We start from the raw sequence: 24,573 nt of genomic DNA on the forward strand, positions 1-24,573 counted from the left end.
TCCCCACTGGCAGCAGCCCCCACTCCCGATCACATCACTCAGCAGCGAATCAGTGATGGGCTGTTTTCCTGAAGTCAAACATTATTATTTTCGGGAATCATTTTGAAAATATGAGATGAGAAATGAGAAGATGTTTTTTACACACATTGAATCTTCAACCTGGATGAAGTTCTAAAGTCAGCACTTAAAGCAAATATGTACAAATTAACCGTGAAAAAACCCATCCAAGCCGCTCAGGGAGGGCTGCCTCCACCTTCATCGTGTCCTGTCCTCAGCGTCAGAGGGCAGAGAGGAGCAGAGGTGCTGCTGACAGAGTTGTTGTGAGCAGCACAGCCGTGGGCACTGGGGCCTGGCTTTCTTCTCCCAGCGGGGGGCCCTCAGAGGCTTCGTGGACCTGGGCAAATGCCTGGCTGTCTCCACTTGTCCCCATGGAATAGGGACAGTGGCAGTACGGCCATCTGAGGGTCACTGTCAACACCCAGTGGCTCACTTAATGAAATGGTTGCCCTTAGACATGACAGGCAAGCGCTTGCTTCTACCAGGTCCCAGGATGATCGGGTGTCCTCACCACTCTGCCTATAAGATAATCATCAAATCCACACATGATTAGGGCTGACGTGTAGCTCTGATTAATTCAGGCCTGCACAGAAGGGTTCAGTCCTGAGCTGAGGCTGGGCCGGCAGCAGAGCACACGGGCCGGATGTAAGGAAGGGGGTGGTCCCCCAGACCGTGATCAGGAGAATGAGTGGATAACGAGGGCAGCCAGACGACAGGTGTCCACCCCACTGCTGTTGATCACACTTCATAGGTAGGGATATTGGAGCTCAGACAGGACGAGTGACACAGTCACACAGCCAAGCAGGCAGGATTCCTGAGGTCTAAACCCATCATTCCGGCCTGTGTTCACACCCTGTACCACACTGCACTGCTGGATAGTGAACTGAGATCAAGACCCCGTCTCAGCTGAGTGACATCAAACCTTCAAGAAGCAGTGGGTTTTGAAGGGTAGAAATCAAAGTTCCATCCAGATAAGATTTGTCTCAAAAATGTCAGCAGTCCCCAAATTCCAGCTGTGTGCCCACCCCATTTCCTGCTTCGTAACGACTGTTCCTTTATTTCCAAGGATTGCTGAGGCGGCAAAGTACAAACACTGCTTGCTGTCTGTCACCAGCCACCTGATTTCCCTGGAGGTCTCCCCAGCACCCACCCTCTCCCAAAACCTGTCTGACTCTCCTCTTATCACCGTCCACCTCAGGCACAAACAGGTGAGTTAAGTGAATTTGCCTCATTTCTGCTCTCTGGTTTGGTGTTGCACTGAGAAATACTTGGTTGCCTGTATGACTGTATAAAGAATCTTAGATGGTGCTGGTACCGGCCGCAACTGGCCTTGTGCCCTCCTCGGGCTCCGTTCTTGGACTGGTTTTGAATGGCAGTGGCACGGCCCTGGGACAGCATGGGGCTGGTCCCACGGGACATGCTGCGCGGGAGAAGGCCTTGAGGACCATAGGCCACTTTCACAGATGTGTGTGGATGGATTTCTGATTTGTAGTAAGTGTCCTTCTTGTACAAGGGGGCAAACGGGCCACTTCTCACATGTGGATAATGGCAGTTAACAAGATGAAGAACGTTCTGTCTGAGAGACACATTGAGAGCTTTGGGCAGGCCAGTTTGCACGCTCAGTTTTGAGTGATGAGCTGTCTGTCCAACTGTATCGTAACTATAGTTCTCTCCACGTTCACATATGTTCCACAGTGGGTAAGAATGATGTGACAGATGGTGGGGGGGACAGATGTGTCACTGTCCATTATGAAAGCGCAGCTTTTCTTGTGCCAGGAGAAGGTCCTGACATGTGGTGTTGATTCAGCAGCACTGGAGGGTCATGATTTCTTGAGGTGTTAACTAAAGAGCTCAAAACATTTTGGATCATTTGAGGTCATCCCAGACGTTTCCCTCCAGGACTTTGTATCCCATTCCACTCCACCTTGTCGCACCCCATTCCACTGGCATTATCTGAACACTCACTATGTGCCACCACAGCGCTCGGCCCCTTTTGTTGGCCACGTGTTAAGTCAAGCCAGGACGCCATCACTGTCCTGGCGCCCGCCTTGCTCCCCCAGCAGCCCCAGGCCTTTCTGGTTCCTGGGGAGCCCTGCCATGCCCAGGCCTTCCTGGTGTTGGATTGTCCCTCAGCAGCTGATGTGCCACCAGACAGCATGGTTTCTGCGCTTGCCGTCCTAGGGTGTCCTACCCACTCCCATTGCCCCCACCCTCTCAGGGCAGACTTCTGGCTCTGCCTCAGAGAAAACCTTATTCCAGAGCCTTTTTCCCCCTCCCCCTCCAGGCCCCAAGCCCTCCTCCACGATCCTACAGGCCCAGCCCTGACCTGAGAATGCTCACCTCGGACCTCACTCTCTTTTTTCATCACAAAGCATTTTAAATAATTTTAAATTGTGGTAAAGTTTACATAACATAAAAGTTACCATCATAACCACTTTACGTGCAAATTGCTGGGGCATTAGCACATTCACCCTGTAGTGCAGCCTCCCCACCTCCGTCTCTAGGACTTGTTCCTCTTCCCAGCCTGAACTCAGTCCCCATGAAACACGAGCCCCTCCCTCCCCTGGCTCCTGGCCTCCACCATCCCCTTCTTTTTGTCTATGGATGTGACGACTCAAGGGACCTCATGTAAGTGGGATCACACAGGATTCGTCCTGTGTCTGGATGACCTTATGGAGCACAGTGTCCTCAGCGTATAGCACGTTTTGTCCAGCCGTCTGTCCACGATGGACACAGGGGGCACTCCCACATTCTGGCCATCGTGTGTGATGCCGCCAGGAGCATGTCCCCTCACACCCTGCTCTCTGCCCGCTGCCGGGCACCTGGAAGTGTGCTGCATCACAGGCCCTACAGGTCTGCCACTCAGCATGTGCCTCTGCTCTCCTCAAACTGCCTAAAGTTGGTTTTCAGACTGCAGAAATGTTCTCACACGTCTCGAAATGGCACCCGGTCCAGGGGCCTATCCATCTCTATTGTCACTGATGTGTGGATGGCATCGGACCCCACCTTCCGCACAAGCCTTTTCCCCAACCACATGGAAATGCTTTCCTTTGGAGTCCCGGCCCTCTTCATCTGGTGTGGGCCCCCCCTTTATCTGGGAGGGCTTCCTCCCACATCTCAGAGGCCCAGTCCCAGTTTCACCCTGTGCCCCCCAATCTTCCCAGAGCATCACCCAGCATGCTCTTAGCTGCATGGCTGAGGATGGTGTTTCACAATTATTTATACAAACAGACACTCTCTTAAGCTAGCTGTATATCCTGAGAAGCTGCCCTTGACCCATGGAATCACGGTTCCCTCCCCACAATGCCTGGCATTGAGCTCTGACTCTGAGCCACTGCTCAGTGAGCGTTTGCTGAGTGACCGCAGGGCTGAAAGTCAGCCCTGTGCTGTGAGAACCTTGTCGCAGGTGGTGCTGGTATGTGTGTGGCTTGTGTGACTCCTCATCCCATGGAGAGCGTGCTCACCCCTCTGCTGCCTCGAGAAGGCCCCCACCAGGACCAGTGAGCTCGGGGGCCTGACTGCCTGGAGGATTGGTCCCCCAGGAAATAGAGGCATTTTTGGCCCTTCTGCTGTTGTGGAGGTCACGATGCAGCTTTGAGGTGCCACAGTCTGTGGCCAGGAGCCCGTGAAAGCAGAGAGGCGTGTTGTGAGACTGGAGCCCATGTGTTTAAGGATGGACCTGTCCTAGCAATGGGAGCCAGGCCCACAGCAGGTGTCTGGGGTGTGCCGGACGGAGGCTGCAGAGTGGGGTTAGGGGTCAGGCCCGGGACTAAGGTAGGGAGTTGGGCTGCCTGGCAGGCAAAGGAGAAGAAAACGGGCCAAATACTGGGCTTCATGGTGCCCGAATGCCTGGTGAGCTCACGTGGCACATGTGCCTCATGCGCACACATGTGTACACACCAGATCCAACACACACGTGGACTTGTGCACACCCAGACCCAGCACACACATGGACACACACATACCCAGATCCAGCACACACAGACATACACACACCCAGACCCAGCACATACATCATGGATACACGCACACCCAGACCCAGCACACACACATGCACACACACAAACTCCACACCCACCATCCCTATTAGATCAGGTTAGTGTGAGCCTGGAATTGGAAGAGTGGGCAGTGCTCTATTTAGCAGGCTCCCTCCTTCCCTGGAACAGTACCATCCCTAGGGCACTGTCCCACAGGACCCCATGCCTCTGTCTGCTTGCTCTCACCCCCCTGTGGACCCCAACCTCCCGCCTTCCCTGCTTCACAATGCAGCTGCCCCACTTTCCCATCCCCAGAACCCTGCGCTCACCGGCTTCCAGAGAGGCAGCACAGTGGTAAACTGAGTCACTAGATTGTAGTCCTGACATTTCCATTTCCCTTGGGGAGCCTGTCCTGCAGTCTGAAGGATTCTGGTTACTTTCCTCCATGTCCTGCTGCAGACACCCTCCCCTGCCACGCTGCCTGATCCAAGCTACTTTTAGAGGATGGCTCATTCTAGAGTTTTTGCAAAGAGACTTTTCAGCCAATAAGACAAAGACAGAAAGGTTGCACTGGTCAGCTGGCCCCTCTGCCGGTATGTCTCTCCAGCCAACTTCTTTCATGATGTTCTGCCATCAATTTACTTCATGTCACAAGGATCCCTACATTAAAAAAAATACCTCAGTATTTTCTTAGGACACCAACTTGGGTCAGTCACTGGTCTCAAAGACCTCAAGCCCACTTCCTTGATATCCAGGGGCTTCACTTTGAAACCCAGTGCTCACTATGGGTCCATGTGGGCCTGTGAGCAGGGATGCGGGTCACAGACCTTGACAGCCAGTGTGCTGGGGCCCCTGCTCTGTGTCCTGGAACCACCATGAGTGCCCGGGCCTGGAGCTGAGTGTACAATTCAGAGCCCCCATTCCAACTCCACTGAGGAGTTCTGCTCCCCAAACCATGAAATAACCCAGATCTAGCCCCCTGTCCTTGGCCAGCTCCCCTTGTGCCAGTTTGTGGGGGACTCTGCCAACAGGCTCCCACTGCCCCTTCGAGGGTCACTCCAGAGGGCGGCCCCTCAGCTTAGACTGGGCAGCCGGGAGCCGGGCTGATGGAGGCTGTTTCAGTGATGGTCCAGGTGAGGGGGACCAAGACAAACACCACTCCTGAACTGGTAGCCAGGGTGCCCGCTGAACCCACAGGCAGCTCCTGACCGTCAGCTCTCCCAAGAGCAAGCATCCAAAGTCTTTTGACTTAAAGATGGATCCAAAATCGTGGTGCTCACTTCAGTTAAAAGCTCTCACGGCATTTGATCAGAATCTTGATTTGTAAACCAAGGCTGAACTGCCACCTTTCCCTGCCAGTGGGGATGAAAACTTGCCGCCTCAGAAGCAAGGCCTGACAGAAGTCAATTCCTTGGAAACCCAGAATTCTACACCAGAAATAAGTCTCTCAAAGAGCTAGGCGTGTCAGTGTTAATGGCTTGTTGTCTAATCTTAATGGGCTTGCAATCTGCCCGGCTATCGCCAAAGATAGGCTGCCAACCAGGATTGTCATGGAGTTTGGAGTGGGTGAGTCCAGCGACAGCCCTGGGCCTGGCAGCAGGACCCTGAGAACAGGCCGGCCTGGGAGGCCTGCTCAGTGCACGTTCTGACATCACCCCCTGAGGACCAAGCCATGCTCAGCGATAGGCTGTGGCCAGACAGGAATGTACTCTTTGCAGAGACGCTTGGCGGCTCTGACTTGCAGCCACCATGCACTTCTCAGCAGCACACTGGGGGCACCCCAGGGGTGCCTCTGTGTCATGTCCCCCTCTCAAGATGTAAAGCCCCAGGGGATAGCAGGAGAAGGGTCACACGCCCTGGGCCAGGTGGTGTCCATTTTTAGGGACTGGTGGGAGGAACATACCCAGCACTAACGTGGAAACACTGACTGCGTACCCCTTGACAACCGCCCCATCTGAATGGTGAGAGGCGGTCCCCCCACCCCGCTGTGGGCCACATGCTGGGAGCTCCCATGAGTTCCAGAACCCGGGCTTTCACCTGATCTGAGGTGGGGCCCAGCAGGGAGCCTTGGCTCTCTGCCATCCACTGAAGCTGTGTGCCCTCAGAGTCTGGAGCCTTCTCAAAACCAGGCATGGTGGTGAGGTCAGAGCCCAGCAGCCAGCCTGAGCTGTGAGCGTGGGAACGGGGCGTCACGCCCCGCTGCCTTTGTCCTGCGGTTCAGAGGGTGTGACTTGGCTTCTTGTATAGCCACAGCTTCTCAGTTTTGAAGAGAAGCCATAAATCTGGACTTAAATGATATCTCTGGATGTATATTTTTGGCAGTTAATTAAATTTGCTTTTCATTTTGTTGACCAAAATACATCTGTGGGTTGAATTCAGCCAGTAGGTCACTGGCTTATGCTCTTTTTGTTCTTTAGTTTTTTATTTGAAATTATTAGAAACTTATAGAAGATTACAAAATATTAATTTTGTAGAGTCCCCAGATACCTCCCACCCATCTTACCCCAGTGTTGAATTTTAAAGCATCATTACTGAAACCCAGAAATGCACTGTGATATAACTTATCTGCCAGTTTGCTGGCTTTGGGCCTTTTTCTTTCCAGGCCTTCCCTGGCTCATGGCTTCTCAGCCTCTGTGTTCATGACCTCTGGAGTCCAGGCCAGGTTTTTGTAGAACATCCCTCAGGGTGAGGCTGTCTGGTGTTTTCTCATGATCAGGAGGCATTTGGGCATTTTGACAAGAACACTACAGAGGTGAGATGGGACGCTCCATGTGGCTCCACATCAGACTGTGGGAGTTCCTGGGGCTGCGGGGTGGCTGAGACCGCAGACTGTGTTCTCTCACACCCTGCAGGCCGGGATTGGGTCCCCCAGGCATGGGGACACCCTCTCCCCACAGCCTCACGCGGCCGCCCCTCTGCACATGTCTGTGTCCTCATCTCCTCTCATGAGGATGCAAGTCCTGTGGGATCAGAGCTGCCTGTATGGACCTGTCTCCGGATACAGTCACATCCTGAGACACTGGGGGTCTGGACCCCAACATGTGGCTTTGGGGGGACACGGTTCAGCCATAACATAGGCAGTGCGGGATGTTATTTATAATCCTGGTGATGCCCACTCTGATCGCTTGGGTGATGTGGTGTCTGCCAGGTTTATATGCAGTATAGTTACTGTATTTCCCTTTGCAAATTTTATGTGTCTTGTAGGGGAGATACCAGAAAACCACATGGCTGTCCTTTATCTCATCCTAGTTTCTCCATGGATGTGAGCTTCCACTGATGGCTATTGCCTGAAAAAATTAGTACTGCAGTGTTGGCATTGTGATCTTCTACTTCTGTCTTTCCTTCTGCATTTACTAACTGGACTTGTATTATAAGGACAAATTGCTATTTATATATTCAGTTACTTATTTGTATCATTTTGACTCATGGATATTTATTTTACTCCTTAAATTATAATCCATCACTATCATTAATTACTTTGTTGCTCAAATTGCCCCAGCTTGGACCTTTGGGAGCTTTTTCTGGGTGGCCCCTGGGACCCTTGGATATGTCTTCCTTGTTTTTTAGTCCTTCTTTCCTTTCTAGCATTAAAGATATTCTAGGCTCATGGAGTCAACCATTTCTCTAGGGGCCCCTGGTTCATTTTCTGGAGAGTCGTGTTTAAAACCCAGGATGTAGGTGCTGGACATGCCGTTTTCTCCTGGGGTGTTATTGCTTCTCGATCCCCCAAGCAGACAGAGCTCAGAGTATGTGTGACTCATACAAGCAGACGGGCACAGATACATTAACTATGTCTACCCACCTGTATGTGTGTGTGTTAAAAACGTGAGTTCATTTGATGACTGTTTCCAATCAGAGACCACAGGACTCACCCAAGCCTTTCCTTACATCCCTCTTTCTCCAAAAGGAGCAACCTGACTCTCACAGTTCTCAGTCTTTTTACTTACTAGATGAAGCCCAGCACACACACAGAGTGGTTCCAGAATTGCTAACCCTTACCCAGGGGGAGGAAAGTGCAGCCAGGATGTGCCTACTCACGTTCTCTTTGTCACTGGCCCTCACCTGCAGCCGGCTCTCTCCTCCCCTGGGGTGGTTTACTATTCCCGCCCATGTGGCTAGGCTCCCCAGTGTGGTGTGCATTCCGCTGCAGTGAGCCCTGTTCTGGTCTGAGGCAGGCACTGATCTCTCTGGGGTGAGTCGGGTCTGACCGTGGTCCTGAGACGCACCCAGGCCACTGTGCTTCACCTCCTCCACACCCCCTACGTGAGCAGCTCTCTTAATTTCTGATTTATCCTTTCTGCATTTCATTTGTGCCAAACGAAGCAGTACACACATGTCTCTCCCCTCTCCGTCTGTCTCCCACAAGGGCAGTGTCCTGTGGAACTTCTGTGCACTACAGTTTTTCACTTCACCGTGTATCCTGGGAATCAGCAACTGGCTTACACACCTTCCTTCTCTGTTTTCACAGCTGTATAGTACCCCACTGGGGGACTGAGACAACTGCCATGTGGTCCGTTTGCCTCCTCTGCTGTACAGGCACTTGAGTTATGCCCAGTATTCTGCTGTCGCCCTTTGTGGGGTGAATGACCCAAGGGTCTGCATCTCCCTGTTGTGGGAAGTGCGGGCTCTCCGGGAAGTTTGTGTCCACTTGTAATGGCCCCCTCCCCAGGCCTGAGCGCCTCCCTAGTTTGGTTCCTGTAAGTTCAGGGGCAGCAGAGTGACAAGTGGCAGAGGGAGGGGGAAGAGCATCAGGCTGTACAGATGCGACGACTGAGAAGGAAGGCTTCCAGCTAGACTCCTTGCCCACCTCTTCTGTGACTGGTGTGTGTTTAGTTCATTTCTGAAGATACAGTGTTATGCACTGTCACCACAGATGATGTGGGATTGGTCTTTCAGATTAAACCTTGTGCAGTTTTCATCCAGATGACCCAGATGAGCAGCTGTTTGGGGAACAGCAAAGCCTAGAATTAGCTGCTCCATCGACAGCATGTCCCAGCCCCACAGCAGAGAGGCTGGGAGAACTGGCACAGGCCCATGTTCTGTGTGCCCTGGCTCCTGGCTGGGTGGAGTGGACAGTGGCTTCAGGTGGATTGACTGGCAAATCCACAGCAGATACAATGAAGTGTTGCTGTGTTTGGGGGAAACACAATCTTTTCCTTTAGGGACACCACTCAGCCTTCCAGAAGTGAAAAGCTAAGGGGAGTGTGTTTAGAGAGGCATCTCTTTGTTCTAGAAGCTCTGGGCAGGGCCTCCCTGTAATACTGCCTTTCATTGGCCCTAATTGGCTTTCTTGTCACGAGAGCATCTCAGTGGGTCCAGAGGACGGTGTGAGAGCTGGGCGAAGCCAGCCTTCCAAAAATGCTCCCAGTCACCCTGCAGCAGCCTGAATTCTGGGTTCTGCCGGCCTGGATGTTCCTGGGTGTTTGTAGAAGCTACATTTTTGTCTTCTGTGAAGTCAGAAAGGTGCCAGTTTAGAAACCAGAGAAAAAGAAAGGGTGAATTAAAATGCAATCCCTGCTTTAATGGTAGGTTGCTATAGTTTTTTTTTTAAAAAGAAAGTTTTTGAGTAAAGACCCAAAGAGAGGCAGAGAGGAATTTTTACCATACCAACAGAGGGTGGTAATTGAGGCCTGTCTTAGCCAAGCGTTCTCTAGGGTTTGGGGAGTCTTTCTTTTGAAGGTTGCTTTTACATTTCTGAAGACTCTTTTGAAGGCATGCTTTCTGAATTGAGGTGGTCTGTCCAGCAGGAAGCCTCCTCCGGGGAGGCCCTCACCTTCTCAGCGGGCTGTGTGGGGTAGGCTCAGAAGACTCATGGCATGATAGCTGGTCTCCCTGTCTTTGTCAAGGGAGGTGTGGCAGAAGCTGCAGCATTTTTATTCTAGCAACAGGGCTGAGGCTGTGAGGCACCTTCTTTCCCAGGTACAGAATAGGGAGTGGGCTCTGAGCCTTGAGGGGCCATGGCATCAGGCCTGTCCCCAGGCTGTCCTGGAAGTCCCTTGGGGCAACCTCGTTAAACCCTAGTAAAACTATTGCTGCCCCTTTCCCTATACCAAGGAAAGCCCCCAAGTGCTGGGCCCATGTTTCTGGGACCCGGGACCATGTTCAGCTCCTTTCCAGAGATGTGGGGTGCTATTAATCTGGCCAGTGAGGATTGTCTCCTTGCAGAGGACAAGTTGGAACAGGATGTCCTTGAGCCCAGGATAGGCTCTGGAACTTTCTCTGTGAGGGGACAGGAGTGTGCTGAGGGCCGAGGCAACTGCAGGCCTTATGGAGCCATGAGGTAACTTGTCTTGGAGCCCTGGTCCCTGTCCCGGGCCTTTCCTGGCACCCTCTGAGGGGAGGTTTTATTAAGCTTTTTCTTCTGAGCCCAACAGAATTTCTTCTCCTTCCAAAGTGCCTCCTTTAATGCCCTGGGGCACTTTGGTCGCTGGAAGTGGGCCGCCTGTGTCTCATCAACAGGGTGGATCCCTGTTGGGACTCCGGAGTGGCCCCAGAGCTGAGTGCAGCTCAGTGCGTCACTCAGGCACACTGCAGAGCCCACCTGCCCAGTCTCCGAGTGTTCAGCCCCTGACAAGGCAACTCCAGCTTTTCTCTTGCTCACCACTCTGTTGGTGGGATTCACTAGCCAGGATCTCCCCCCAGCACTGTTGTTGGGGGCCATCCTGTGCATTGGGGGACTGAATGGCATACCCCCTCCACCAACTTAATGCCAGTAGCACCCTCAGCCCAGCATGGCAATCAAACCTGTCTCCAGACTATGCCAGAATTCCCAGGGAGTCCTGCTGAGAGGCCCTGAGTATGTCGCTGCAAGAGCCAGCCCTTCCTCATGGCCATACGGCAGTCCCTCATGAATACACCATCTTTCATTTACCCATAATTTGGTTTTTCCCAGTTTCAGGCTATTAAAAATAGTCATTTTTCTATGCTTCTTGAATGATAATGTTCAGAGCCAGATTTAAGACAGATGCAAGCAGGTGAGTTGGTTTTGTTGAAGTCATGAGCCCTCCTGGCAGGGGATGAGGCAACTGTTATTCCTCTAGGATTTGTTATGGATCAAAAAAGTTTTATTGTCTTTATATGGTCATTCTTGGGTACACTATGGACCTAGAATATCCCTACTCTGCAGACTACTATGCAAACCATGATGCTCACATATGGCTACTTAAAAAAATACACATCACACACACATACACACACACACACACACATGCCCACCACACATGCACACACACACATCCATATAAGCCCAACATAATTTGAAATCCCAGCAGCCAGACCCCCAGTATTAGCGTTGTGATGAGCTTCATCCAGGTGTTTCTGCAGGTGCACACGTGGGCTGCAACACACAGTCCCACATCAGTGAGGCTGTGTTCTCTGAGCCAGAGTGCAGCCTCCACTCTTTGCTTACATCTGTATTTCTACCCAACAACTATAAACTGTGTAATCATTCTCATGGCTGCACCCTAGTCTGTTTATCACCCTCCTGTTGTTCACATGTGGTATGTTTCATGTCTGCGTTACAAATGGCACCGTAGGGAGCCTTCATGTTCTTCTTCAGTTATCTCTTCAGGATGACTTCTTAAAAGTAGAATTGCTCTACTAGAAGTCCACACTTTATTCTTCTCATTTTAAGTTTATTTTGGATGTTTAAGGCAGATCTCCATTTCCTTACCAAGGGAGCACATCAAATCAGAATGAGAATGTTAGCGCTAGTTCACGTACTCCAGACCAAAGTCCTCATTTCTTCAGTTTTCAAAATAGGCGTGCTGTCAAAGCCCTCCGCCCACCCCAATCACAAAACAGACGGTGAAGCATCCCAGAGACCCTTCCCAGACCAGCCCCATCACTCAACTTTGGGTATTACAGACAATCGGCTGGAACATGTACACGACACTTGATGACTGTTTACAGTTGATCTTTGAACCCAGGGTTAGGGGCGCTGACCTCCTGCACAAATCAAACATCTGAATATAACTGTTGACACCCCCAAAACTTAACTTCCAATACCCACTCTTGCCCAGAAGCCTTCCAAGAACATAAGCAGTCCACTCACACATATTGTGTGTGTTCTATGTATTAAATACTGCATTCTTACAGTCAAGTAAACTAGAGAAAAGAAAATGTTATTAAGAAAATAATAAGGAAGAGAAAGTACATTTACAGTTCTATACCGTATCTATTGAAAATGATCTATGTGGAAGTGGACCCATGCAGTTCAAAGCCGAGGTGTTCAACAGTTGGCTGTACGTGCATTCCTGTATGTCGTCAGCTTGGGTCCCGGGGTAGGCACATGCTCAACTTGAACAGACAGTGCCTAGAAGCTTTCGCACAGCAGATACCCATGTCCACTCCTGTGCTAGCATGGGAGATTCCAGCCCCAGCACGTGGTGGTGTGTGTCGCTCCCAGTTGAGCCATTCCGGAGGCTCAAGTCACCTGTTCTGGTTTTCATTTGCTTTTCCCTGATGGCTAAAGAAGTTGGTCACCCATTATATTTGTTGAACATTCTGATACCCTTTTTTGTCTATTCTGTTATAGGCTTTTGCCCATTTTTCCATTGTGTTCTCTGCTTTTCTTTCCTTAACTGGATTTTTCAGAAGCTCTTTATGTATTTTGGATATGAGTCATTTGTTGATATACGAATTGCAAATATCTTTTCAACAGGGTCTTGCCTTTTTACTCTCAGGGTTCTTCCGGTGAACTGTGGTTCCTTCTCTAATTCTTTCTGCGTGTGCTACAACACTGGGGTCAAGATTTATTTACTTTCCCATACAGGCTTCTGATCTTCTCCACTCTGTTGGTAAGATAAGACTCCCTCTTGCACTGCTGTGCCATGCTTGTCATAAGTCTAGGGGCTGTTCTCACGTGGCTCTGCTTGTGGGCTCTGTTCCTTTATCTGGTGTTTATTCGGGTGGCGAGGCCCCGCTGTCACACCTGCCACAGCTTTCTAACAGGTCCCAAGATCCCCTTGGGTCCCCACTGGACTCTTCCAAGATGCGTCAGCTGCTTTTGCTTAGCTACACATTCTGACAGTTGATACACATAGAGAAACTGCCCTTGGAAAGGTGGTAACAGTTTCTATTGTCACCACAGGGACTTGACAGCACTGACCTTCCCGAACACTGAGGCCACCAGACACTGAGGCGAGTGTTGTTATTTGCATTTCTGTGGTTGCTGCTGAGGCAGACATCTTCTCCCATGTTTTATGCTTTTTGTTCCCTTGCCGGCACCCAGCGCTTCCTGTATATTACAGAGATTAACTTTTTCCAAGAGGCAGTCACCACACTTATGTGTATTTTGGCCGTTTCAGCCATGTGCCAGTTAAACGTTTTTATGTTGTGAGATGCATCCCCCGTTTTCCCCAGGAGGAGGTATGTGGGTGTCCTGTTGCTGCGGCAGACCAGGGGCTAAAGCACACAGCTTTATCACTGCTCAGCTGTGGTGGTGAGCATCACCGGCGTCCACGGGCTGCGTCCTCTCGGGCCTCCTGGGGGAACTTGGCTTTTACAGCTTCTGGCAACGCTGGCTTCCTCGGCTGCCTCCCTCTTCTGAGAACCCGGTGGACACACTGGACCTGGATGGATGCCCCGCGCTTAATCTCCCCACGGCGAGGTCTTTAATCCATCCCATCCACACCGCCTTTTGCTTGTAAAGTAACATTCACAGTTCTGGGATTAGGGTGTGAGTGTCTCTGGGGGGCATTTTTGTCTCAGAATCTGTAACAAGCCCCTTCGAGATCAGCGCTGCTGATGTGCCCTGTGAGGGTGGCCAGATTGCCAAGACTTGGCTTCCAGGATCCTCCCTCAGTGGATTTTCCGTAGGCAGACCTTTTGCTCTGCTGGGTGTGATGGAGCGCAGAGGCAGATCCATACTTGTTGCATGTTATCCCTCCTGCAGAGGACAGGACTGACCCGGATCCCATTCAGCCACGTGTCAGGCCGGGCCAGCAGAGCACTCTCCCTGGCCGGTGCGGCTGTGCACGGATGCCCACTAATTCAGTGTGTGACACCTGCCGTGGGCAACAATTAAACCAAAGAGAAATGGAAGGGACTGCCATTTAACACTTGCCTGGAGGTCCATCCCCTAAACGGCAGGACCACTGCTGTGCACAAGCAAAGCTGAGGACATTCGGTGATAGCATCCTAACATGCCACTGTCCCCTGAGAGGCAGCCCAGACCACTGGTTCAGAGGGGACACCGCATCTCACTCAGTGTTTCTGAAACTGCTCCCTGAATGCCCCAGCCTGATGCCAGGCAAGGCAGAGCTCCCATCAGCTGTAGTGCTGTGTTAATGCCGGTGGGGAGCTCTGGGCCACCTGTTGTTACCCCATGGCCATTAGCTCAGGGCTTTTCCTTGGAGAAGACTGCCCAGGGTCAGCATCACAGGTGGTCTGTGTGTCTTTCCAACCCTCTCTGCAGGGTGTGGGGTTGAGGCCTCTGAAGGCAGAGGTCAGTGGTCTACAAGGGCCCATGTCCCTCCCCGTGCATTGGCCTCTCCTGGGCCCCCTGTCCACAGTGCCCAGTGATTTGGAACCTCTGACAGAGGCATGGGTGCCAAATCTCTGTCTCCTGAGACTCGGCTCTTACCCGGGGTCACCTGGCTCTTTCTGAGAACCAGCTCTGCAAACCAAAGAGTGGGGCAGACTGCCACCATTCAAAAACCCAGAAGATGCCATCACCCCCTGTATCCAGGGTGTCCACCTGCCTTACCCATGTGCAAGCTGGTGGAGCTATTCCCACAAGTGCTCTGTGAATTGCCCCCCAGGGCAGGTCACCTCTGAGATGACCCCAGACTGGCCCTTCCCTAGGACAACTTCCACTAGGGGCCTCGGTCTCCTGCCACTTCGACTCACACACAGGAGGTGACATTTCCTTCCAGAGGCAGCCTGAGCTCCTCAAACATGCTGTTTAGCCAGGCACCCCACGGGGACCCCACCTCACCTGCAGGGGCCCCTCACCAGGCTGCCTGCAAGCACCCCTCCTCAAAGAAAATCTCACCAGCTCACCTTCTTTCTGATCCTGCCTGTGCACGAGGCACCTCATGGCGTCCAATACTCTGAAATTCACCTGGCAGCAAGTTTCACGGCTCAGGTTCCCTCAAAATATATTTGATGCCTCTGTTGAAACTTCAAGCCACCTCTGTGACTATTTTGTTGGGGGAAGGGTGACAGGGTGACTGTGGGGCTCATCAGGGAGGTATGTAGGCTGTCCCAGTCCCCTGGAGGACGGCAGTGGGCAGTGGTGTGACCCCACAGCTCCCCGTAACAGCTCTCTGGGGTTTCTTCTTTGGCCTTCTTTCCACCTTCCCACAGCACCTACATTTATTAGACAAATAGCAAGACCACAACTCTTCTCCCCAAACAGTTTGACAGTGTCAGTAACCCTCGCTCCTGAGTGTCCGACGGGCTTGGTTTGTGCAGAGCGATGTGCCATCCGCAGGAGCGGTGCTGGCAAGGCTAAAGTCTCCTGTTTGTGTGGGTGGGTGCCAGGTGGGCCCCCTGCAGCCACGTACAGGTGGAGCTGAGTTCTGGTTTTGTGGGGCAGGGAGTGGGGTGGGGGTGCTGGGGAGGCAGAGGTTTCCAAAGCAATTTCGTCTTGGCCGGAGTCACACGAACGGGTGAGGTAGGATCTGTTACTCATTTGGCAAATGCTGATTTAGGCCCTCTTGTGTTCTTTGCTGGGCTTGGGGACAGAGAGATGGAGGACAGCCTTGTGCACATATGGCTTTCTCATCCCCACTGGGCAGTGGGTGTGCACTGTGGCATTATTTATCTTTGCTCTTTCAAGATTGGCCTGGACTCTGTCCCAGCTGGGCTTGGAGCATGTGTAGTGACAGGGAACTGATTTCAAAGGCCATGTGCAGTCCCTGCCTTGGCTAACGGGCACTGGGGCTGTGGGGGCAGGCCCTGGTGAGGAGTGAGGGCTGGGGAGACCCGGGGTGTCAACATGGCCATGAGAAAAGTTCTGGGTGTGTTGATGGCGGGGGTATGAGTATGCTGCGTGTGTGTGCATTGAGCTAAGGCCAGATGGGGCCCACGCTCTGCAGGCCCTGCACACTGATGATGCCAAGCCATGAGAAGAGATGGTGGGCTGCCAGCCTGACTTGCAGCTTGCATCCCTGTTCCCCACATCTCCGTCTTCCCTGTCCTCTCCCCTGAACATCCTCTCCCACTGCTCGCCTGCACACAGTGGTGCTTCATTTGGTTGATGTTTGTTGTCTCTGCTAAGCTGGGTATTTCTTGCATTTTTTACCTGTCCTACTGTGTGCGCACATGATGCACAGTAGGGCTGTGTGATGATGGGGAAACTGAGCTTGGAAAAGCAGATGACCTTCCCGGATCCCACACCTGGACTTCTGGCTGCAGGTGTGGTAGCATCTGTCCCTACCCTGTGGGGCAGCTGGGAGGACAGATCATGTGGAAAGTCACTAAGAAGCTATAAAGTCAGGACCACTCTTGCATCTGAGCTTGCCGAGCTGGGGCCTCCTGCTATGTTCCGGCAGCAGGATGACCTGGACGATGTTTCAAATTGTTTTGACACAGTTGCCAACATTCAAAATCAAGGGATTTTGACTTTAGCATGTTAAATTCTGGCTTATCTCTAGAAACCAGAGTTTTGGGTGCTCCATGTCCTACTGTGCACAGCAGGGTGGTTGGGGCAGAGTGGTGACTGTGTCCCCAGAAAGGGGCCATCATCTCACCTGGCTTTCTGTGCACGCCTGGGGGCAGCTCTTCTGGTGAGCTGTACTAGAAGGCGGACAACACAGGAAATGGGGAGAGGGGTGTGGGAATCAGGCCGTGTGGAGTGCCCCAGGGACCAGCTAAGGAGCCTCCTTCCTGTTGAGAGCCTTGGGCCCATGCACATCTGGAGCCAGCTGTGCTCGCTGCCCACCCTCTGAGGCAGTCAGGGGGCGCAGAGGGGGACCCAGGGCCACAGGGGCTGTCTCAATGAGAATGCCACAAGGCCCAAGGAGACAGGCATGCAGGCCTGAGGCGTCTGCAGTGGGGAGGGAAGAGCTCCTGGAATGAAGGCCTCCTTCGAGAGGTGAGCTGCCACCTACGCTTTCTGCTCCCTCTTTCTGCCCCGGCCCAGGGAAGGCAGCCCGACCCTGGGGCCCTTTGCCGTTTTGCCCCCTGGCTGGCCGGCTGAGGCTGGGCATGGCTAGCTAGAGAAACAGAAGCCAAGTCCGAATGTCTACAGAAGTGACACATGGATCAGTGACTCACATAGAGACCAAAGGTCCTCTCGGACACCAGGGGTCAAGTGGCCATGTCATGCTGAGGCATTCCTCAACTCTATCTGGTCAGTTTGTGCCCGGTGGGACTCTCTGGTTAACAGCCAGTGGTGCCCTTCCTTTTCCAGGTGAGGGGACAAAGAGCAGAGAGCACAGGTGCCCCCAGGTCTTCCCAGGTACCTGGCTCCCTCCTGTCTCACTCAGGTGGGAGCTGGGGAAGGTGGGACCTGCTGTTTGCTCCTCAGTGGCCTGTCAGCCTGGATTCTGGGAACTCCTCCTTCCCTTAGGGCTGGGGACACCCTGAACCTAAGGATGTGGGCTGAGAGGGTGCAGCTGGGGACAGAGTGGATGGAAGGTGAGGACACAGCAGTGTTGAGGGGAGGGCATGAGGCAGAGCAGAGGGTGCGTCCAGGGCATCAGGGACCAGCACCAGGACACCTCTGGGGCCAGGGAGCCGATGCCTGGGGAAGTGAACAGGCATTCTGTGACACGTGGCAGCAGTGGTGTTGGGGACCTGGGGAGGTAACCTGGAGCACACGGCCCATCCGAACACCCCTGACCTGGCTCCACGTGGCCGGCGTCTTATTGGGACAGGGCCTGGAGCTGCCAGGAATCCCATCTTTCAGCAGAGGTGGCATTGCCTAAGGTTTATGTGGCATCATTTTAGTTTCGAATGTCGGCAGTCAACCCTTGCCATCTGGTTACCAGGTTGGTTCGTTTTTTCCATAACACAGTGTGAGTATTATGTGTTTTGCACATTTGTCTGGCTGACTGTCCATCTCTCTGTATTAGGAAACCCACTCCATAGAGGCAGCAGACGTCTGTCTGCTCACACACACCCGGCTCACAGGACACACCTGGGTGCCTGTGGGTGAATGAATGTGTGGGCTCAGGAAAAAATCCATCATAGTTACTCTCTATACGTTGTCCATTTGAAAAAAATCTTCACAATGAACCACTTTCCAGATTGAAGACGTGTGTTTGTAGGGAACGCCCCATGATCTGTGTTAGCAGGGCACATGTCCACGCCCTGTTGTTTCCAGGGTTGCGTGCGGTGTCTCCTGTGGGATGCAGGCCAGCAGAGCCGGGAGGGGTGCGGGTCATCAGGCTGCAGCACTTGTGTGATTTCTGCAGCTCGACTCATGGAGACTGTCTCTTCTGAGGGTTTGTGGAGCAGCATTCAAGTCAGAGGTTGACATTTATGGCTTTTGGCCAGATCGATAGTTTTATTTAGCTGGCAACAGTTAAACTTGGTTAATCACACATAGTCCAGACTTGAGGCCTGTTGGGGAAAATCTAGGGGCCGGGCGTCGCATTCCATGCTGGTAACGAGTGTCTGCAGCTGAGGTGGCCGCTCCCATCACAGGGTCCACCCTTCCCATCCTGGGGGACCCTGCCCAACCCTGGGGGCTCTGCCCAGGAGCTGGGGGAAGGGGCAGGGCCTGGCCAACAGGCTTAATCAGATGGGCTGCTGGGCAGCCTTAGTACGCCTGGAAGCAGCTGGTCAGCATTTATATCAACCAGTTCCCCACTGCCGCTTGCTTTCCCCCCTACTCTGGAAAGGAGGTGGGAAGGGGCCTTGAATCCTTAGGCTGATGAGGAAACGGTTTGCTGACATCAGTGGGTCAAGCCCCAGGGTCTGAGGACTGGCAAGTAGGAAGAGAACCCAGGCCCTGGGCACTCAGGCATGGGCGGCCATGCAACACTAGCTGCATGCTGCTGCCCAACCTGCACACGTATGCACGTGCGGTCACTGGTGCAGAATCTGCTCAGTAGACTTTTCGCCTTAACAGCTGAGTGGGGTAGGGTGCTCTGCCTGCCTCCTGGTCTCCCTGCTGGTGAGGGTGGGCCCCTAGTCTAGGGCTTTGGGAATGGCCAGACTCAGGACCCTCCACTGGACGGAAGACACTAGCGGACTTCGTCAAATGCACACACAGCACCCTGGCCACGCAGGGCTTGAGCTCGGGAGTGGAGTGAGTGCTGGGGTCCCAGAAGTTGGGCCTACAGTAACAAGTGTGGGGTGGCCCTGAGTTCCCAGGAGTAATCCCATGGGCTGGCAGAGACCCCACAACCCTGGAGCACCGGCTTCTCATGGGTTCCCCTGAGGGGTGAAAGGCAAGTGACCCACTGGAGACCCTTCTGGGCCAAGTGACCCTTCCCTGCCCAATTCCAGGGCGTCCCCCACCCAGACACAGACAGTGGGGTGTCCCGGGAACCCTTGGCCTCCTTTTGGCATCCCTGTCCCCTCTGTTGGGGGCCAGTGGTAGGGGGGTCTCTGTTCCTGGCTCAGGTCAGTGGCCCTGACAGGTTTAGTCAGAAACAGCCAACACCACCTTTATTTGATGGCGGTGCTTCCTTCTGCCTGTTGGGATGGGATGCCCGTCCTTGGCTGCCACCTTTCCAGGCAAGTCAGTCAGCCGCAGCAGGGACACTCGCCCCATCCTGCATCTGGGTGCAGTGGTGACACCATCAGCGCCCCCTGTGCTTCATGAAAGGCATGACTCAGTGGGAGGGGTTGGCTTCACGTAAAGTGCCGTCATCTACACCCCCAAACTGTGGACAGCCCAGCAGGCTGTGTGACCATAGAATAGGCCCCAGGGAGCAGCCCTTTCCAGGATGTGCTTCCTGATCTCACCAAGCCCTGGATGGCTCCCCCTGGTCACCTCATATCACATGCAGAGGAGGGCATGGGGCTGAAGTCTCACGGCCACACCAACTCCAAGCAGGGAATCCCGGTCTCTGCTGGTGGCCAGTCAGAGGCTCTTTCACTCTGGAGGCTGAGGACAGATATCTGTCTGTCCTGCCCCCCATGGGTGCCCAGGGCCCCGTTTTCACAGTGGAGGCCAAGGATGCAGGAGTCATCCAGGCCAGCAGCCCCTCTGGACCCACACATGGGGTGCAGGGCAGTGTGTGGGTGGGGCCCAGCTGGCCTCCGAGTCCCCCATCCCAGGGACCGTGCAGGCCCATCCCGTAGCTGGCTGGGAACCCCACAGTCCCATGCTCTGCCAGGAGCTGCCTCATCTTCCTGCACAGCTTGATGTGACCCAGATGTGTTGGGGGGGCCACCCCATTTTCCTGGGCTTGAACCCCCACCTTTGGGACGAGCTGAGACAGGTGGCACCTGGGGCACGGCTCTGGAGGGAGGTCCTGGTGAGTTGGGTCCTCAGATTCTCAGGGTGGAGAGCTGGGACAGGCGCCAACCGCACTGATGTTCAGATCAGTAATTTGTTCCTTGATGATAATAGGTTGTTGATCCAGCAACTTTTTATAGTTCACATAAAAGGCTCTTGTCCTCTGAGAAACTGTTCCTTATTTCTGGGCAGGACAGGATCATTTTCAGATGTCAGTATGTCCCCCCCATACACTACAGGGAAGACTCTCCCATACACCATGAGGCAGCCCCCCTGTATACCATGGGCCAGTCCCCCCATATACCATGGGACAGGCCCCCTGTACACCATGGGGCAGCTCCCCATACACCATGGGGCAGACACTCTGTACACCACAGGGCAACCCCCCTTACACCATGGGGCAGACTCCCTGTACACCACGACAGGTCCCCTGTACACCACAGGGCAGGCCCTCTGGACAGCAAGGCCCTAGCGTCGGGAACCGTCTGCTTTGCCTTCTGCACAGCCCTCTCTTCTGCTTCATGCTACTGAGCGGTTCCTGGTGCTCAGAGGTCCAGTCTCTGTGGCTAACCCAGGCATGACTTTCCGACTGGCAGGCCTGGAACAGGGGAAGAAGGAGAGGCAGCATGAGAGAAGGCCAGTGTTAGGCGGTGGGGAAGGTCAGCCCAGCAAACAGGAGATAAATAAGGTATAAGTGCAGAAAAGCAGACACAACCTTATATGGGGCAGAGTGCAAGCTCTGGGGCTGACCTGCTGGGGTCATGTGTTAGCTGAGTGTCCCTAGGCTAGTCGCTGGAGGTCTCTGGTCTTGCTTGGCCCCGCCTCTAGACAGTGAGGCCTGTGATGCTGTCTGCGGACAGGCAGGAGGGCTGGGTTGGCTGGCAGGTGTAAAGTGCATGCAGCAGTGTGGGTCCCTGGCTGCTGGCTCTTGTTAGAGCCCAGTGCTCCAGGCTTCACTAGGGCCCCACACTCATGGATTTGCACACTCACAGCCCATGCACGCACTCCCCTGCCTTTACAGTGACAAATGCCTTTCTACCTAAATGCTCTCTTCTCTCACCCTGAGTAGTCAGAGCCAGCAATTCTGGGAATGAAATGTTTATCACAGTATTTCCCAGTCTGCATTAAGATGTCAACCCAACTAAAATAAAGGGTTCATCATGTACCACCTAAAATGACCTTGTACATCGGGAGTGGTTGAATGAGCTGTCTTCTGGTGCATGCTGGCTATGGGATTAGCAGCCTTACCAGCTGAGCCACATGACATCACCAGGAGCCACTAACTGTGTGCTCCGTGGGTGGTTGATGGCAGGGACACCAGTGTAGGCTGCAGAGTAGGGGAAGGTGAGGCTGGTGCCCAAATTTTAGGAACAGGCTTTGCTGGATGGAGAGAGTGTGAGCCACCCACCAAGCACTGTCCATGCCTCCCTGAGGGACCAGGCAGGAAGCCCACCAAAGTAGAGGTCTCTGGTGGAGGTAGGAGGAGCACGTGGTACAACAGGGGGAGATCTGAACCAAGCACTGGAAGCCTGGAGAAGTAAGACAGTCAGTTGTTTGTGGTTTACGCATATCACCCTGGGTGGTCCAGGAAGTCATGTTTCCTCTGCTTTGGTTTGGTCTTGTCCCTGTGAAACTGGGTGAGAATACTTCATTTGCAAGCTTTTGGAGCATATATTGGACAGAAAAGGTTCCAGGAATTTGTGCAGGAGGCTGGGAATTTAGTTTGTCACTGCTGGGATGGCACATCATCACTGCATGTTGGTGGCCCATTACATAATAGGGTCCCTGTCCTTTAATGAGAATCACCATCACCACCGTCACCATCTCCATCATCTGGGCATTTCTCCAGACACACCACAGCACCGTGCATGGCTAGGCAGTGCTGTTAGGTGGGTGGGCCAGGTGTTTGGAGTTGCACGAACTAAAATCTGACTTGTATTCTTCCAAATTTCCAGAGATCATGAACCACCCCCATTATTGTCCTGCTTCAGATATTTACTTCATGTGTCCACCAGGAGGGATGAAGACGGCATGATTTTCTTGGTGATTTTCATATGGGTATGAGGCTTAGGATTATGCTAACATGCCCCAGGAAGCAACAAGAATTCTTTATCTCCTTTGATTGATACCAACAATAGCCTATGGCATACTTCATTTTCTTTTGTTATTTCATTTGAAACAGAACTTGGATGTTTGTGTGTACGTAGTAGATCTCCATCAAAATTCCTCTGTTTAAACAAACTGGGAATTTTCAGTGACGATATACAATTTTCTCAAATATAAGATCTTTGGGACAACAGTGGATATCTGATTTCCTAAAGTTTCCTTTATGTTTCTTAACCAATGGGTAAGTATTTAAAGGACAAGAGGGCATTCTCTGTTCCAGGGTGGCTGAGACAATGGGTGGAAGCTTTCTCTCTGCTCCTCTCTCTCATTTTTTTGTGCTCACATTTGCACCTTCCTTTTCTTCATATTTGTGCCATTGCATGTTACAAATGTTTTTTTTTTTTTCAACTGGAAATCCTTGTTTGTTCAAGGCTGCCAAATCTGCTGAAGGGCTCTGCCGGATCAGGAAAATGCGTGTCTTTAAGTCACAGCTTTTCCATAAAAGCAAACATCGTGGTTTGGAAAGGCTCTGATATGGTCTTCGCATCCTGAGAGCGACACGTGTTCCTTTCAGAAGTAATCGGCCATGCACATGTTTCATGACCTATCGGGTCTGGCTTAGCTTAGGAAATCATTTTCTCCCAGGGGAAGGACGCATTTTCCTACATCTTCTATCACCTGATAATTCTGTTCTCACTTAAATCTTTAATTCTGTCCATTGAAATGTAAATTTTGTCTGGCAGAGGTGGAAACCTGTTGAGTATTATTTCCCTGTGGATATTGGTCAGTTTCGTCAGTTTTGTTTCTACTTAGCGAGTTTGTTTCAACATTCCCAATGGCCTCATGTGTGTATGATTCTTTGAATTTTCCTTTCAAGTGATACTAATATCTTAATGCTTGCTTTTCATTAGTAAGTTAAATAATATCTTTAACATCTGTTCATTTTATATCTGTTTAAGAGTCGTGATTTTTGTTTTACCTTTTTAAAAATTGTCTTTTATTATGTAGGAAGATCATTTCAAGGGAAAGACTTCATATATTCCCTATTATCTTAAGAAAAGTTCTTTTTTTTTCCTTTTTTGCATGTGTGTGTTTAAAGCCCAGGAGTATTTGGGTTAAACTCTTTGACTTATGAACTTACAGAGTAACAGACAAGGTAAAATGGGAAACAAAGGAGATGAACAAAAATATGTATCAGAGAACATATTGGTGAGAGTCATGGGGTTCACTTAGCAGTCCTTAGCCAGTTCTAGAATGCAGATAAATGGTGGGCTTCCAAATTCCTACTTTCTTTTCTAAGTAAAATGGCTCACCTTTCATGGAATATACCATCATTTTTAATGTGGTTTATAAGAGGGTTCTGGACCACAAATCATTATTACTAACAGCCTCAGAACTAGGCTGTAAATAGAGCAGAATCCTGTGGCCCTTTAAACTCATACTGTTACTGGCATAGAAATAAAAGTATCACACTCGGGACATTCTGATATGGCCTCCTGGGACATACCTGTAGTTGAAATTTGCTGATTCTCTGAAAATCCTCCAACCTAAAAGTTTGCATTGTGATTTCTGCTCTGTAGTTTGTGTTGTGAGAACAGTATATTTTCTTTCCCGTGGAGGTTCACCAATACACATATAGGCAGTGTTGGCCTGTTTTGATCGTAAACTCGTTTTTCACACGTACATTAGAGGTTTTACTTGAGTTTGTAATCCAGGAAGGTTTTCTGGCTGTAGGAAAAATTCCAGCCAAGTGGCACTGGAGACAGGAACCGATTAGGATGATTGATGGAGGAGCTCTGCTGGTTCCTCTTGCCTTTCCAGGATCACCTCTGTGAGGCAGGCCCGGCCCACTGCAGTCCTGGCTCTGCGGCCGTGCAGGCAAATGGGGTCAAAGTAGAGAATTTGTCTGCGAAAGATCAAGCAGATCATCGTGGAAGCTGTATTTTAAGATTAGCCTCTTTTTTCTTCTGCTGTCACAGTTCAGATAACATTAAAATGAACTTTGTGGGACATCTTGAAAAAGTCGAGCCAGGTGTCTAGGGAAAAATAATTTACAAGTATTCCGTGAGC

The 24,573-nt window shown here is 51.9% G+C and overlaps 1 protein-coding gene across 4 annotated transcripts in view; it reads left to right on the top strand.

Annotated features, from left to right (window-relative positions):
- ADGRD1 (adhesion G protein-coupled receptor D1) overlaps positions 1–24,573 on the top strand; it is a 108,373-nt gene that overhangs the window by 44,583 nt on the left and 39,217 nt on the right. For 3 of the 4 annotated variants that reach the window (XM_073223837.1, XM_073223835.1, XM_073223838.1), the window contains one exon: positions 1,124–1,265. In XM_073223837.1, coding sequence (XP_073079938.1) covers positions 1,124–1,265 — 142 coding nt within the window. The remainder of the gene's footprint in view (positions 1–1,123; positions 1,266–24,573) is intronic. The other variant, XM_073223836.1, reaches the window with a different exon arrangement.

The sequence above is a fragment of the Manis javanica genome, chromosome 15 (genome assembly GCF_040802235.1).
Source record: "Manis javanica isolate MJ-LG chromosome 15, MJ_LKY, whole genome shotgun sequence".
Taxonomy (NCBI): Eukaryota; Metazoa; Chordata; class Mammalia; order Pholidota; family Manidae; genus Manis; species Manis javanica.